This window comes from Callorhinus ursinus, unplaced genomic scaffold (genome assembly GCF_003265705.2).
Source record: "Callorhinus ursinus isolate GAN/ISIS: 27379988/994484 unplaced genomic scaffold, GSC_fseal_2.0 scaffold44, whole genome shotgun sequence".
In the NCBI taxonomy this organism is placed as follows: Eukaryota; Metazoa; Chordata; class Mammalia; order Carnivora; family Otariidae; genus Callorhinus; species Callorhinus ursinus.
In genome coordinates, this window is record NW_027397106.1 from 5,808,300 (window position 1) to 5,823,355 (window position 15,056).

General features: G+C 60.0%; 1 protein-coding gene across 4 annotated transcripts; it reads right to left on the reverse strand.

Moving 5' to 3' along the window:
- Window positions 1–495: 495 nt before the first annotated feature.
- Window positions 496–13,869, reverse strand: CACNB3 (calcium voltage-gated channel auxiliary subunit beta 3). 4 transcript variants are annotated; one of them, XM_073882049.1, is made up of 13 exons: window positions 13,849–13,869; window positions 5,561–5,683; window positions 5,221–5,343; window positions 4,658–4,773; window positions 4,403–4,467; window positions 4,167–4,186; window positions 3,888–3,968; window positions 3,628–3,686; window positions 3,348–3,457; window positions 2,880–3,031; window positions 2,604–2,699; window positions 2,318–2,467; window positions 496–1,866 (listed from the first exon to the last, which is right to left on the reverse strand). In XM_073882049.1, the coding sequence occupies exons 1-13, from the start codon at window positions 13,852–13,854 to the stop codon at window positions 1,552–1,554; spliced, it is 1,416 nt and encodes a 471-aa protein (XP_073738150.1). In that variant the 5' UTR covers window positions 13,855–13,869; the 3' UTR covers window positions 496–1,551. The 4 variants fall into 4 exon arrangements, with proteins under 4 accessions (XP_073738150.1, XP_073738151.1, XP_073738149.1 ...); XM_073882050.1 differs by lacking the exon at window positions 13,849–13,869 and adding an exon at window positions 12,718–12,918; XM_073882048.1 differs by lacking the exon at window positions 13,849–13,869 and adding an exon at window positions 10,894–11,037.
- Between the last annotated feature and the right edge of the window lie 1,187 nt (window positions 13,870–15,056).

Consider the following 15,056-nt stretch of genomic DNA (forward strand, 5'->3'; position numbering starts at 1 on the left):
GGCACGTGAGGCACGGTTGTGGCCTGTCGTAGCGCCTCTGACACCCAGTCTTCAGTGCCTTTGCTCTTGGCTCCCTAGTGGCCGAGTCCACTGCTCACAGGAGGTGTGGCGATGGGGACCAGGGGCCGGAGCTGGGGCCCGCTGAGCTGGTGGTGGGGAGAGGGCTACAGAGCTGGGCAAATACATGGAGTTCAAGTTACAACGACTCTTAGGCCTTTTGGACCTGAGGTAGGGACAGCGTAAGGCTGTGACCAAGCCTCCTCTTCCCCACCTCCCAGAACAGGTCCCTCGTCCCTTCTGTGCTGCCGAATGTTTTCCTCCTCCCGGCCCCGGGGTGTGAGGGGGGGGGCCTGGGAGCGTCGTGCCTCCTCCAGCTCTGTCCTTGTTCCCTTCCCACTCAGTGGCTCCTTTGTGAGAGCCACTCTCTCCGGACTGGGACTGCGCAGTGACGAACTTGGCCACCTGAGTCGGCAGACACAGAACAGGAGCCCGCAAGACTGTGCATGGTGTTTATTAGTGATGACTGTGAGGTGGGGGTCTTGTGGAACATGCTCTGTAGGTCACACACTAGAGCCATAAGGCAAGGGTAGTCGGGTAGACAGGGCGCCTGGGGGCTGTCCACTGTGTCCTCTCTCTCCCCATCTAACCCTAACTTAACAAGCAGCAGCTATGAATCAGCAAACAAAGTTGGGCCCATATTCCCCAGGAGGCGTGAGGGCCAAGAACAGAAATGACAGGATGCAAGAGCAAAAGAATGAGGGAGGCAAGGAGGCCCCTGAAGCTGTTCCGTACAGTCTCCGCAGTACACGCCCTCCCTTCCCAAACCCCCAATCCAGGTTGGCTCCTGTCTGCCACCCGTCTGGCTTGACCATGCTCCGGTCTCTGCTGCTGTCAGGTGTTAGCTTTCCCAGCAGGGGAAGAGAGCCGCTGGGGAGCCTCTGGCCCCAGCCTCGCCGGCCGACTGCTCCAGCCTTGTGTGTGGATGCCTCACCCCAGCTGATGGACGGGAGTGTCACCCTGTTGGGCTCTGATTGTCTCATTTCTAATGTGTGGCAGTGAGGCGAGTGGAGGGCCTCGAACCCCAAAGCACAACCCCTGAGTCCCTTGACTGTTAGGACTCGTGCCTGTTCAGGGACCTTGTTTCTTCCTCATGCCATGCTGCCCACACACCCCCACCCTCGTCACTTGGAGGGGGCATCCCTTCCCTGAGTCTGGTGGGAAGGCCCTGGCAAAGGGGATCCTGGCCTGAGGGCACTGCCCGGGGGGGGCGTGGCAGCTTCTTGTGCAGGAGAGGAAGGTGCCAGGGGTGCAGCACACACAGCTAGTACCTGGAATGGGAGCCTAGGGGGGTCACTGTGCCCAGGAGGTAAGGGGGCTCCCTGCTTTCTCCAGAACCTTGGGACCACAGGCAGCCCTGGAGCTGGGGCTGGGCAGGGGGTTGTGGGGGCTGAACCTAGTGCCAGCCTAATGCCAGTCTACCTCCATCCTGCCTGGAGTGGGCTCCCTAGCCGGCTGTGCCTGCGCCTGCCAGGGGAGGGCAGCAGGAGGCGGTCAGTAGCTATCCTTGGGCCAGGGCCGGTTGCGCTGCCAGTTCCGGTCATTGTGGTTGTGCTCCGAGTCCTGGGCTAGGAGCCGGTCTTGGGGGTCATGCCCATTAGCACTAGGTAGCCCCGAGGTGTGCTGGCGGTGAGGCTGGTACAGGTCCTGGTAGGCGTCTGCATAGTCCTCCTCCAGGTGGCGGGAGCTACGCTGCGAAGACCCTGTCCAGGCTTGGCGGGAGCTCTCGCTGGCCTCGTCTGAGGGCATCAAGCTGTCCCGCTCCAGGGGCGAGTGCTCCTCGCCGCGCTCCCCCAGCAGCTGCTGGTTCTGGGGGCAACACAACAGCTCTAAGTAGGTGGGGCAGACCTCGCAGGGCCTCCCTCCCACCTCTAGTGGGGTGGGGGATTCTTCCCCCTCAGCTCTCAGTTCCTGGATACAGGAAATGGTGCAAGGAGGGAGAAGCATCTTCCACTTGAGACATGGAAAACCGGAGCTTTGGACTCCTGCAGAATTCAGGCTCTGCCTTCAAGACAGACTACGTGAAAGAGCGTGTTTCTTCTGAGCTCAGAAAAGTAACCTCAGATTACCCACCTCATTGATTTCTTCCCTCTCTCATCAGGGAGTTCCTTTGCCCATCTGCCCTAGCTCTGTACAGCAGAGCTGAGTTCTCCAATCCTTTGGCCTTCGAGCTGGAGGCCAAGGACAATCCTCTGGGCCAGGAGGGGGCAGTGCTTTGGCTGGCTTAGCCTGAGCATCTGTGCCCATTGGAAATGGGTACCTGAAGTCCGGGGATGGCACTGGGAGGGCCCAGAAGTCCAGGGCCAGGGGCTGGGTGGTGGGTGGCCCTCCAGTAAACCTCTAGGTACTCAGCCAGGTGCTCACAGGCATCCTCCAGCTGGTTCTCATCCAGAATCACATCAAATGACTCCTGGTGGGGAGAGGGAAAGCAGGGAGATGGGCTTCCTCTCAGTAGCGGCCCCCCACCCATCTCCAACACTCCCCCAGCCCTGGAAAAGCAAGAGTGGGCACAGCAGTCTACCTGTGTCGCTGACCCAGGCACTCACCGGTGGGCACTGAACCAGCTTATCATAAGCCATCATCTGTACCGTCAGGTGCTTCATCTGTGACTTCCCCCGGGAGCGGATGAGGCGCTGGAGGACCTGAGGGGGAAGGGCAGGGCTGGGCCTAGAAAGAACTGGGCCTGTCCCCCACTTGTGATACAGCATCAGTAGCAGGTGTGGACGATCAGGAGGGGGCAGCGGGGAAAGGGAACTCAGGAGTTGTACCGCATGGTGGGAGGGCAGCCCCATGGACCTCCTCCATCGCCACTGTTGATGTACCTTTGGTGAGGATACTTTGACAAAGACGATGATGGGCGCCAGTGAGGTCTTGGCCAGCTGTGCCGGGTGGTTGATGGTGTCAGCATCTAGCACTACCAGCTGCAGGGATTTGGCCAGCTCGAATATGCGCTCGATCTCACTCTGTACTTCCGCTGTGGAGGGGGCAAGCGAGCCGTGATGCTCACCGTGGGGCTCCACCTGCTTCTTCCTCCAGCGGGGCTGCAGGCACTCCCGGATGGTAGATGGGAAGGAATCGGAGGGGGAGGGTACTCATCGAGGCCCCCGGGGCAAGCAGAGAAACAGGGAGCGGGGGTGGGGGGTGGGGGACCGACTGGGATGGTTCTCGCCAGTCCTGGGGCAGGTAGAGGAGCTGGGCAGGACTGCAAGGTGCCAGGGAAGAGGAAGGTAGGAGGAAGGGTCTCACTAACGCTCGAGCAGGCCGAGAAGCAGGAGACCGGGGCTTCTCACCAATGCTGGAGCGGGCGGAGGAGCGCTCAATGATGGTCCTCTTGCCGGGGTTGTTGAGCACAGATCGCTTTGCCAGCGAGAGGTCCGCTGTGACTCGGGTGATGGAGATCCTGGGGTGGGGGTGGAGAATCACAGCCCAGCTCTAAATTTCAAGCCTTAGGCCTCTCCTTACCCAGGTCCCGCTAACTGTCTCTTTAGAGAAGACCTGGCTACAGGCACCTGGAAGGAGATAATAATCTTCTCCCGGGTTCTCATGCCACCCGAGGCCAGAGCAGCTTACCGGCCATCAAACCTATGTTTGAGGAAGTCGAAGAGAGCCTTCTGCATCATGTCGGTGACCTGGGTGGGAGGGGTGAGGGGAGAGGCATGCGACTGACTGGGGGGGCCTCTTGGGGAGAGGCAGCATCCCTAGGCCTGGCCCTGGAGCCCGCCCCCTCCACAGAGCTGATGAGGGGAGAACACCCCCTCCCACCATCCCTGCGGCCTTCCCATGGCAGTCTGGGTAGGGGCAACTCTTTGGGGTCAGGGACCTTCTCTCACCTCATAACCTTTCAGAGAGGGTCCCACCAACACCACAGGCCGCATGGAGGGCACCACATCGTACGGGGGAACGTGTTCTGCCTGCAGGATCGACCTGAGGTCAAGCAGGGCCGTGGCCCTGTCGCCTGTCCTATGCCTGACTGCTGCGGGGCAGATTCAGAAGTTCTGGGCTCCCTCCCTTCTCTGTTCTCCTGCCCTTCCAACAACGACTGCCCAGAAAGCTGTCCCCACAGCCTTAAGCCATGAGCCCCCCCAGCCCAGATCCCTTTCTTGACTCACCTGCTTTTGCTTCTGCTTGGCTTTTTGGAAAAGGAAATAAAAGATTAAAGTTGGTGAAGGGGGAAAGGCCCCGGGGGCATGGTATTCCCTTCCCCAGGGGAGACACTGGGTTCCTCTGAGCTCTTTGGCCCCTCCACCAACCCCTTCCCACATGGCTCACCTGGGAACCAGCTCCCTTTTCCCCCTGTGTCTTAGTCACCCACCTACCCAAGACGGGCAGGTTGGGGGGAGGCTACCTAGAGATGGAGGAGGGGAGCGTCGGTTGCCAATGTCACTCAGGCTGGAGGGGTTCCCAGATCTCCTGAGAGCAGAAAGGGAGGTCAGTAAGCTTCCGTGTGCATGCAGGTTCGACACGTTATTTACCAGTTGCATACATGTCTTACATCTTAGCTAGTGAGGGAGGGGTGTGTGTAACATCTGTGTATCTGCACGTGTGTCAGCTTCGGGGTACGAGGGGGGTATGTTTATGGAGTCACAAACCCTGCTCTCACCTGGCCTTCTGCTCCTGCTTGAGCCGGATGCTTTCCAGGCGCTGGGGGCTGGGGATGAAGGCGATGTCCCCACCCTCTTTCACTAGCCTCCCGATCCACCAGTCATTGCTGTACTTCTGGGGGAAGGGGCGGTGAGAGGAGGCACCCAGGCCTCAGTCCTGGCTCTTCAATGTGAAGGAGCCAGGGAGGCATTCAGAGAGTTGGCCTGAGGAAGGCAGCAAGAAAGGAGGGGGGCAGGAGAAGGTGCCAGAGGCAAGGGCAACCAGGTTTGAGCCACCCAAGATTTCAGTGTGTGGCATCACTGATGTCACAGGGGACCTAAAAGGCAACTCATCCAACTGCTCGCTTTACACATATGGAGGCTGAGGCCCAAGCCAGGTCTCAGAAGGATGGAGGCCCTGGGGATTGGGGTTTAGATACGAGGGGCATACAGGTGTGTGTTCTGGGTAAGAGCTGAGGAGTCTGGGGACTTGTTTATAGACTAAGACTGAAGTAAGAGGCATGGGAGCCAGGGCAAGAGCAGGGGAATTAGGTGGCTTCTCTTTGGGGTTGGGGTTGGTCACCTCTTTAATGTGCAGAAAATCTTTGGCCTCAAAGTTGACTCCAGAGCCCTGGACTGGGCACTCCTCGTCCAGTACGCCACAGTAGCTGACATTGGTCCTCACAGCAAATGCCACAGGTTTGTGCTAGGGAATTTGGCCATCAGTGCGAGTGAGGGGAGCTTCACAGCACCCCTTCTAAACTTCAGTGCCCCATCAGTAGCGGGCGGAGACCCCAACAGAACGCCCATGACACACACATACACTCACACTCATGAGCATCCTGCCCACTGAGCCCTGGGGACTTAGGACTGAGCACAAGTTTCCACACAGCCTGGCCTGGCCTGCCCACCCAAGTTGATACCTTGGCCCTTTCAAGCTGCTGCTGAGCCTGGCTCTCCACTTCCCGCCGGGCACTCTCCCGGTCCTCCTCCAGGGACACGTCCGAGTCCAGAGATGGGCGGCTGGTATAGGAGTCGGCTGAACCCTGGCATGGGGGAGAGGCTGTGACCCCTGGGCTCAGGCGTGAAGGGCACTATAGGCACCCTCTAAGCCCTACAGCAGTGCGTCCACATGGGCAGCTGGGCCCTAGCGGTCCCTTCCGTCTCCCTGAGAAGGGCCCAGTGCCTCCGGGGCTGCAGGAAAGCCAGCCCAATTCCATGTGTGCTAAGATCTGGGCCCCTCCCCCCAAGCCTATGAATACTGCAGCCTTGAATAGAGCTTTCCCTTTCCTCCTTCCTCCCTTTCCTCCCCTCTACCCTGGCCTCTGGGGCAGAGTGAAGGGAGATGTGCTGAAGATGATATACTGGAGATGATTCGGAATCTAAAAGACCCAGCCCTCTTGCTCACATCAGCCTGCAAAGCAGCCTGGACCTTATCCCTTTAAAATGCGTGGCAGGAGTACAGTCAGCCGGGAACAGTCAAGAGACTCTGGTTGGCATGGCACTGGTCCTGAGTGTCAGGATAGAGCCATCCACCCCCTTAGACCTCACCTCCCCCAGTGCCTACCCTTCCAGGGTGAAGAGGAGGACACAGAGCTGCCAACTCCTGGAAGTCACTTCCTCTGCACCCTCCCGCCCCCACTTTCTTTCCTCTCACACCTGCTGGGGCAACTGGCCAGGTGTGGGCAGCAAACAAGACACCGACTGAGAAGGCAACACAAAGCCGTCTCCCTGGGCCCCAGTGAGGCTCGGCCACGCCTACCATCTGGCCTACATCTCCCCAGCCCTTCCCCAAGGGGACATCAGCCCTAGAGGAAGGACCTGTCAGCGCCAGGCAACCCAGCCGAGGACCCTGGCGTGGTAGGGACAGGGTCTTTGGTAACCTGAGCCAGGAGAGTCTCCGAGTCCTGCCCATAGGAAGGGTCTTTGGGCAGGGGGTACATTTGGAGGGTTGCAGAGCTCACCCTGAGGGAGGCGCTGAGGGAGATGCACAAATGAGCAAGGGAAGCTGGACCTCAGGACAGGAGAAGTCAGGATGTCTGGGATTCCCCCTCAGTCTAGGGGAAAGGGAATCCTTTGCTTTCTGCCTCAGTTTCCCCTCTTTATGATCAGAAGCCTGACATGCTACTTCCATCAGTTCTGAGGTGCAGGTGGCAGAGATAAGATAGGGGCCTCCATAAGGGGTCCATGTGGGAATGTGTATGTGTGTGTGTGTGTGTGTGTGTGTGTAGGGAAGGGGTTTTTAGAATGTACTCAGACCGAGGAACATTCCTTCAAGCTCACCGTGCATGCCCACTTAGAGAAGGCAGCGGAAGCCAGACTCTCAGTGGGGAAGACAAACTCACAGATCGTCATGCCCTCTGCCCCAGCCCCGCCATCGGCAAGAGGGCTGGTCGGCCGGCTATCAGCCCGGGGCCTTGAGCTGCAGCTAAAGACAACGTCTGTGGTAGATGGAAGGCATGAAGATAGCACAAAGGGGAAAAAGTCTCTCATTTTACAGAGGAGTAGAGTCGGCCTGCTATTCCCCATCTCTCTTGAGAACAAAATAAGGCTGGCTTGACAGCGGGATAAAGAGCAGCTGAGCCCGGGAAGAAGCTTCGCACTGTCAGTGGAGCGGGGGGACCTCCTTGTAGGGGTCTCAGACATAGGAGACGGCCGTCTAAAGTGAACAGGGGCCAGTGGGAAGAGAGGCGAGAGACAGGCGGGCTGACCGCTCGCTTTGATAAGTGTACATCAGATGCCTCCTAGATGTCCCGGCCTATGCTGGCAGAGGAATCTGACCTTCACCCTCTGCTCCACAGGCTCTCGGCCTAATTTCGTCATCTTAATGTCCCTGCCTGGGGCATCTGGGTCACCTGGCCTCTCGCCTCAGGATGGGAATGACAGGATCTGCCCCTAAATGTTTAATGAGTTGTGCTCAGAATGGAACCCCCTCTCCACTATTCCCAAGTCCTCGGAGCTCACCCATCTCTCATGCGTGGGTACCACCTGGGAGGCCGGGGCCACCCTGCCAAGTGTGCTCTGGGCTCTTGCCTCCCTCACCCCCCGTTATGCCGAAACAGCCAGAGGCTCAGTACTTTTGGAGCTGCCAGGAGTTGGCACAGTGCCCTGGTGGTGCCCCCCTTGCCTGGTGAGTGTGTGGGCAGGCTGCAGCTCCACTCTTGCCTGGCACAGGGGAAGGAGGGGAGGGAGATGAGCCGGTGGATTTATTTAGAGCCTGATCTCCCTCCTACTGCTTCAGAGGGGGCCTCAGGGAGAGCAAGGAGCCAGGCAAGAGAAAGGAAAGTGGGGGAGGGTGATCTAGGAACCAACAAGGGGTGCGGAGCCAGCGAGGGGGCAAGAGACTGCCCCAACACCAGCCACATGTCAGTCTTTACCTTGCAACAGCCCTTGCCGTCTCACCAGGGCTGGGAAAGAACCTTCTAGGGCCCGCCAGCCCCTCAGGGAGGTTCATTCTCAAGCTCACCTTGGCACCCTGGGCCATGTCAGCTGTTCCTTCAACTGTCAGAAAGAGGTGTCCACCAGAGCCTTGAAAATCATCTGCTCTAGCTGCAGTGTAATTAGCCCCAGAGACCCAATGGGGAATTGGGCCCAGCAGGAGCCCAGTCCCAGAAAAGGGCGGATAGCTGTCTACTCTGAACCCGAGGACTCCTGTATCCTGGGCTTGGCACCAAGAGATGGAAGAAAACGCAAATACTCCCCTTTTGACTGGAGGGCTCTACCCTCCACACCTATCAGGGACCCCTCCCGAGCCATCTAGCGGTCCTATCCGAAGGAGGCCTTCATGCAGGAGGTTTGAGGGAAGGGACAGAGAAGCTGCTCCCCATCCTTGCCCCATCTTTCCAGGCACTCTCCCTGCTCCCTGAGCTCCGGGAATCACTGCCTAATGAGCTGATTTGTCTCAGTGGGTCAGGAGATAAAAGCAAAGAGGAGAATTAAATATTTATCAGTTGCCTAGTTCTCTGAGCAAAGAGCTTCCTCTCCATCCCCAGGCCCTCAGCCCCTCTGGCCTCACCTCCAGGCCCTCCACACTGAGCAGGAGTTCAGGAAGCCCACTGCTCTGAGGAGGCCTCAGCAGGAGGCAAGGAACGTATGGGGCTCAGTCAGCTGGCCCACCCATGTGCTGGGCGCCTAGTTTCCAGCCCGGGAGAGAAGCTGGGCTACAGTAGGCAGGGTGAGGAAACAATGCTCAGGGATGGCAGCAGAAGGGAATAATGGAGGTCCTCAAGTTTATGATCCTTCTGAGGCTGGTACCTGACTCTCTGATGCTCTCCTAGGCTCTAAATTTGTCCTTTACTTGAAGCACAGGAGGTCTGAATTCTCCTCCTCCCAGAAAGCTCCAGCTTCTCCTGTAGCTGCTGTGTTCAGACCCCCGCAGTCCTCCTTTGGGAACTCCAGATGCTGCGTGTGCCCTCTTTACAGCCTCTGTGCCCTCAGCCTCCAGCCCTTCCTCCCTCTGTCCTTCAGTCCTGGGCTCTGGAGCCACCTGCTTGAGCCTTTCCCCCACACTACCCCCCGCCTTGCACACACCCTATACCCCTTGGTCTAGGACTGGGGTCCTGGGAAGCCCTGGGCATGAAAATCCATCTCCCCACTTTCCAGGAGCGCCCCCCCCTGCACGCCCTGCCGCTCCACTGAGGTGTTTTTCAAAGTCCTGCACGGGGGAAGGGTCCAAGGGAGAAGAGGAGTCACCCCAACTTCCCCACCCCCACCCTCACCGTGGGCACTCACCGCCTCCGAGTCCTCAAACCCGGGCACGTAGGAGTCGTCATACATGGGGGAGTCCGGGTGGGGGGGGAGCGCGCGGCGCCGGGGGCGGGAGCAGCCCGGAGACAGGGGCGAGGACAGCGGGCCGCGCCCGAGAGATGCCACCGAGCCCCGCAGCCCTGCGGGCGGCGGCGGAGAGCGAGGGAGCGCGAAGGAGAGAGCGAGCCGCGAAGACCAGCTGCTCGGAGCTCAAATCACCGCTCCCCCCACCCCACCCCCCCCAAACCCTGCCGGTCCCACCCCGAGCGCGGCTGAGGAATCTGGCGCCGGCTCCTACAACAATAGTGCCCGCCCACCTGACCCCCTCCCCGGGAGCAGGCGAGGGCGGCGGCGGGGGGCGCCGGCCACCCGGGGAGCCCGAGACCGGCCGGGGAGAGGGTGGCCGGCCGCAGCCGGGGGGAAGGTGGGTCCCCAAGCACCTATGGGGCACAGGGGCGGCGGGGAGGAAGGGGAGGAGAGACTGCGGGCGGGGCGGATCCAGGCTCGGAGGAGGCGGGGCGAGGAGAGATGCGGAGACAGAGACGCTCAGCAACCCAGGAAATACTCCGCCGGGAAACAAAGGGCTGGAGCGGGGGAGGGGAGGGGGCGCGGAGATGGTACCCAAGCCGAGAAAGCGGAGGGTGCAGGTTGTGGGGAGGCAGGAGACAGAGAAAGGAGGGGTCGAGGCAGAGGGAGAAAGGGGGGGGAGACAGGAAATTAGGGAGACTGGGGGAGCTCGGAGAGGCGGGGCGGGGGACGGGCGGCCGATGGGGGAGGGGCCCCAGGTGAGAGGGCGGTGTGTCTGGGCCCTGGCGGCCCAGAGACTCGGAAAGCAAACCCGCAATGGAGGGGGGAAATGGGTTTGGCGACCCCAGGCCAATGTCGTGAAAGTAGCCCCTACCCCAACAGGTGCTCGGCCCCCTTAGGGCTGGGACCCTGCAGCAAAGGGCCTTGGCGCCCAACCCGTGCAAAGGGGGATGTTTTGGGTCCGGCCGCCCCACACCTGTTGCGCGAGCGGATTCCATCCTAGTCTGGCCAGGATGGGGGTTCCCTTCCTCACTTCCTTGCCAAGGACTGAGCCAGGCAGTGCCAAGGCATCCGTGGGAACTGGGGGAGGGAGGGGCTGTTTTAGGTGAGCCTAAAGGGAGGAGGAAAGAAACCGGAGGGTGGAGGTAGGGGGACCGTCGGGGCTGGGACAGAAGGTGGGATCCTGGCCACCCTGGGGTTGGGACGGGGTGGGTGGGGGAGGGCAAGACGAGCGAATCACTAGTGTGAGGCCAGATTCCCTCCTCAGAGAAGGGATGGGGGTGGGGTGGCCGGTATCCGGGTTGGAGCCACGGGGCCGCTCTGCACCAGTCAGTCTCCTTCCCAGGGGCACTGAGATGTGAGGTTAGAGACCGAGCAGCAGCCCTCCTCTTTGAATAAACTTCCCCAAAGATCCACCCATTTGAGCTCCCTCCTTTCTTCCATCTCCTGAGCATCACTGTTTCTTTGAATTTTGATTACTTACCTGCCGCCCTCCCCCACCACTCGGGGGATGTGAGGTATAAAGAGGGTTACGCTTGGAGCCCTTCTGAGCCCAGCCCTTCTCCAGTCCCAGTTTCTCACACCCAGGAGGGTGAATCAGGGATCTGCTCATCGCTTTATCCTCCTGAGCTACAGGGGAGTCAGAAGACGGAAACTGACACGGTTTGATGAGGTCTAGGGGGGAAGCACTGCGCAGGGGAGAGAAGAAGACCACCCAACCCAACTGGCTTCCCCGTTTATGTCCCTTGTTCATGTTCCATTGCCAAGAAAGAAGGAGAGAGGGGGCCTCATCTGAAGACTATCTTTAGTCTGCCTTTAGTCTGTCTACCCCTGTGAGTGGTGCAGCCCAGCTCTGCTTAGCATCTTCCTCCTGCTGGATTTGGCAGACAACTTTGTTGGAGCCCTAGGGCCTGGCAAGCACTGTTGCGGGGGGGGGGGGGGACAAGCCGGCTTTCACAGTTCCCTCTGCTGAGTCCAGCACCATTTGGGGGTTGGTTATACATTGGATTCTTTGGTAGTGCCGGTTCCCAGACAGTGTTCTTGTCACTTTCGTGCCCTCTTCCAGTTCCTCAGAATTCCTCGGATCCTCTTTTATTCTCTGCCTCTTCAGTTCCTTCTGTTTTTCCAGAAGGGCAGAAAGGAGGCACGAGGAGTGAAAGAATAGGACCTTCAAGGTGCTCTCTCTCCTGGAAGATGATTCCAATGAAGACAGCTGCCGAGGCACCTGCTTCTCTTCCCATGCCTGAATCTACTCTCCCGGTCTCTCCTTTTGGGACTCTTTCCACCACCAGGGGTCCTGCGGTCCAGCGGATCTGTCATCAGCTTTCACTCCTTCCTCACACATCTTGTTGTCTTCATCCCATCTGGGACAGTGGTGTCCAAGTCTGCTTCTGAGGCAGGAGGTGCCATGCCAACCACCCCTGGGAGATGGGTTCAAGTTTTTCACACCTGGGCCCATCCCTTGGGTTTCACAGGAGCTTCAGAGCCGCTCTCCTTCCCTTATCTCTGAGTTGCTACTCAATGCCCCCTTCCAATTCTCACCTCACCCACACCTGCCTGCTCCAGTTCTCATACCAGCTTCCTGTCTTGAAACAAGACATGCGCCTATCAGTATCCGTGTGGCCCCTAACCCCTTTTCTTTTCCGTGGCTGAGCATAAGGGGAGAGAGCGAGGGCACAAAAAGGATTCGAGGATTCCTGCTCTCCTTGTTCTAGGAGAGAGCTGTTAGACGGGCAGCTGGCTGGTAGCCAAGACGCAGGACGTAGGGGCGGCGGCGGGGTGGGGGGGGGGACCTGGGTAACCAACCAGGTCTGGGAGTTGGAGTTCTTGGGAGTCTTCAGAAGACATTCTAGCTTCTCCTGTAAGTGCACCAGGAAGCTGGACAGATCCTAATCCCTCTGCATTGAGTGGGGAAACTGAGCTAGTACCTCTGGGAAGTCTTTCTCCCCAGCAGTCTTTAAGAGCTGGACCACGCCAAACCCCCCAGAATTCTAGCTGCTTGGCTGCCCTCAGGGAGCCTGGAGAGGGGCACCCGGGGAGCTTGATGGATCCCTCTTATCTCCTTCCTTCATCTAGCCCCTTTTCTGGCTCCCCAGGCAGTCTTCCCCTCCCGTCCCAATCCCAGTGCTTAGAAGCTGCCCCCTCTCTGGTTGCTCCTTCCTTTCTTGCCCGCCTCTTCCACCCTTAGCCTCACCTCCTCGATCTTCCTCCCTCCCCATCCCTGCAGTCTCCCCCAAATGCGGGCCCTCTTCCTAGCTTGGAGTGGGGGTCTCCTCCCACCCACTGGGGGGGGGGCCCCCGCCTTTACCTCATTCAGCAGGAAGGTTGCACTGGAGTCAGAAAAAGACATAGACCGGGCTAGCGGCCTTTCCCCCTCCCCCGGGCCAGGGGCTCCGAGGCGGGAGCAGGACCCGGCCGCCGCTCTGCACACTGGCTCCCGCCTGCACGCCTGGCCTCGCCCCACGCCCGCCCGGCTCGCCGCGGGCTCGCGTCCCTCTCTCCGGGTTCCCTCCCCCTTTCCTCCTCCTTCCCTCCCTCTCCCTCCCTCTCCCTCCCTTTCTCGCCGCCTCTGTCACTCTCTCTCTCCGACCTTTCAGTCCTGCTCTCTCCATTTCCGTCTCTTCTTCCTCCTCTCTACGGCCCGTGCTCTCTGTTTATCTGCGAGCCTCCCACTGTCCTTCGACCCCCACATCTCGCCTCCCTTCTCCGCCTCCCCCTTCCTCCTCCGGCCGGCCCCCCCCAAAAGGTAGGGGCTCTGGAGCTCCCACCGCCGCGGGCAGGAGGGCGGCAGTAGCTCCGGGGCTGCCCGGACCCCGGAGCTCTAGGCGGAAGGTTCTGGTCCCTCCCGACCCCCGCTCCGTGCGTCCGCGCTCGACCCCGACCTCAGCAGGGGAAAGGATCGAAGGGAGGAATGCCCGTGTGCGGCTCGCTGGCCCCCGCGGCAAGGCGCCCCCTCCGGGGTCCGGGGAAGCCACGTGCGGCCACCCGTTCCCGACCCAGACCCTGCGTCTCCAGAGCGCCCGGGAGTCTCTCCATCGCCCCTCTCTCCCGGGTTCCGGCGCCGCGGACTCAGCCCGCGAAGGCGCGGGGCGAGGCGAGGCGGCTCCTCCCCGACCGGCTGCAGCGCCCCCTAGGCTCCACTCGCCCGGTGGCCGCACACGCCCTCCAGGTGGCGGCACCCGCCCGGGGGTCCAGTGTGTCGGCCGGCTGGGGGCCAGCCCTGCCAGCAGGAGGCGCTGCCTTGGCCGGAGCGGAGGGGGCGCTGCTCGGAGCCAGACCCCCACCGAAGCCAAGGCCGAACCCCTCTCCTTCTCTTTTCCAAGAACTGCGGTCCCACTGGTCGGACCCCCCGTATGGGACTCCAGGCTGCACTCTATCTCCACTCCTGTAGGATTCCTTTGAGACCCTTGGCTTCTCTGGGGCCTTAGACAGCTCCTACCTCCATGTTGGTCTCCAGGGGCGCCCCCGCTGAGCCCAGCAGCTTCCCGGCCCGGCCTGGGCAGCTGGGAGTACAGAGTCGCGGGACCGCTGCTCCGGTCAGTACCCCGTCCGCCCCCTTCGGCGGGCACGTCAAACAGGACAAGCCCAAGTTCTGGCGGGGGAAGGGGGGGAGCGGGGGTGTAGCCCCAGCCAGCTCTCTCAGCTCTATCCCTGCACCCTTCCAAGCGGATCAGCCTCTCATTGGTCCTTCCACACCTCCAACACCCCCAGGCTGGACTCTTCTGTGTACCCAAGACGGCGACTAAAGGGGAGGGGGCGACCGAACACCTCGCGGAGACAGACACGCCCTGCTGCTGAGTGACAGGAGTCCCTAACTTCCTCTCACAGCACCTAGAACTCTTCCCCTTAAGATCAAGGGCGCTCCACCGGTCAGCCTTAGCCCTTCTTTTATATCCCTTCCCCTGGCGGGGGTCTGGGTCCTGGAACCCCTCCCCCAATCTTCCCATCCCCTGGGGATCTTGGAAGACTTCTCCCCCTCTCTGTTGAGCTGACCCTCCACTTGCCCCCATTCCAGAGGGAGCGAAATTGGGGAGAAGCAGTTCTTCTCTCTCCACCCCTAGGTCCTCCTCAGGCTGGACTTAACCTGGAAAGTGCTTTGCCAGGGCACCTCCTCTCCTCCCTCTGTGATCTAGTCCAGTGGGTCCAAGGATCTCCTACTACCCACCTACCCCCAAGTTACTCACCTTCAACTATTCAGAGGAGATAAAGAGATTGCGTGCGTGTGTGTGTGTGTGTTAATAAAATGTGCATGGAGGTTTTTTATAGGTTTTGTTTTTTGGCTTTAATAGATGGAGTAGAGCTTTGCTTTTTGTTTGGCAATAAGACCTGGAGGGAGAGAGAGCCCCCCCCCCCACACCCCTGCTGACCACAGCTAATGGACTGGCTCCTCTGCGCCTTGGGGCAGCTTAAGTTTCCATATGGGAAAGGGGGGTGGGGGTGCTGGCCAAGGCAAGCAATTGTCCCTGGCTTCCCCGTTCCTCCCCTCCCTCCCTCCACTCTTCCAGAACCTATTGCCTAGAACACCATCTCTCTCTCCACCCCTTATTTTAAAATAGAAATATCAATGACTTCTCTCTGAGCCTATCAGAGGGCCTCTGAGGTGCTTCAGGACAGCTCAGCACTCTTCACTTTTTCTTATTTTCACTC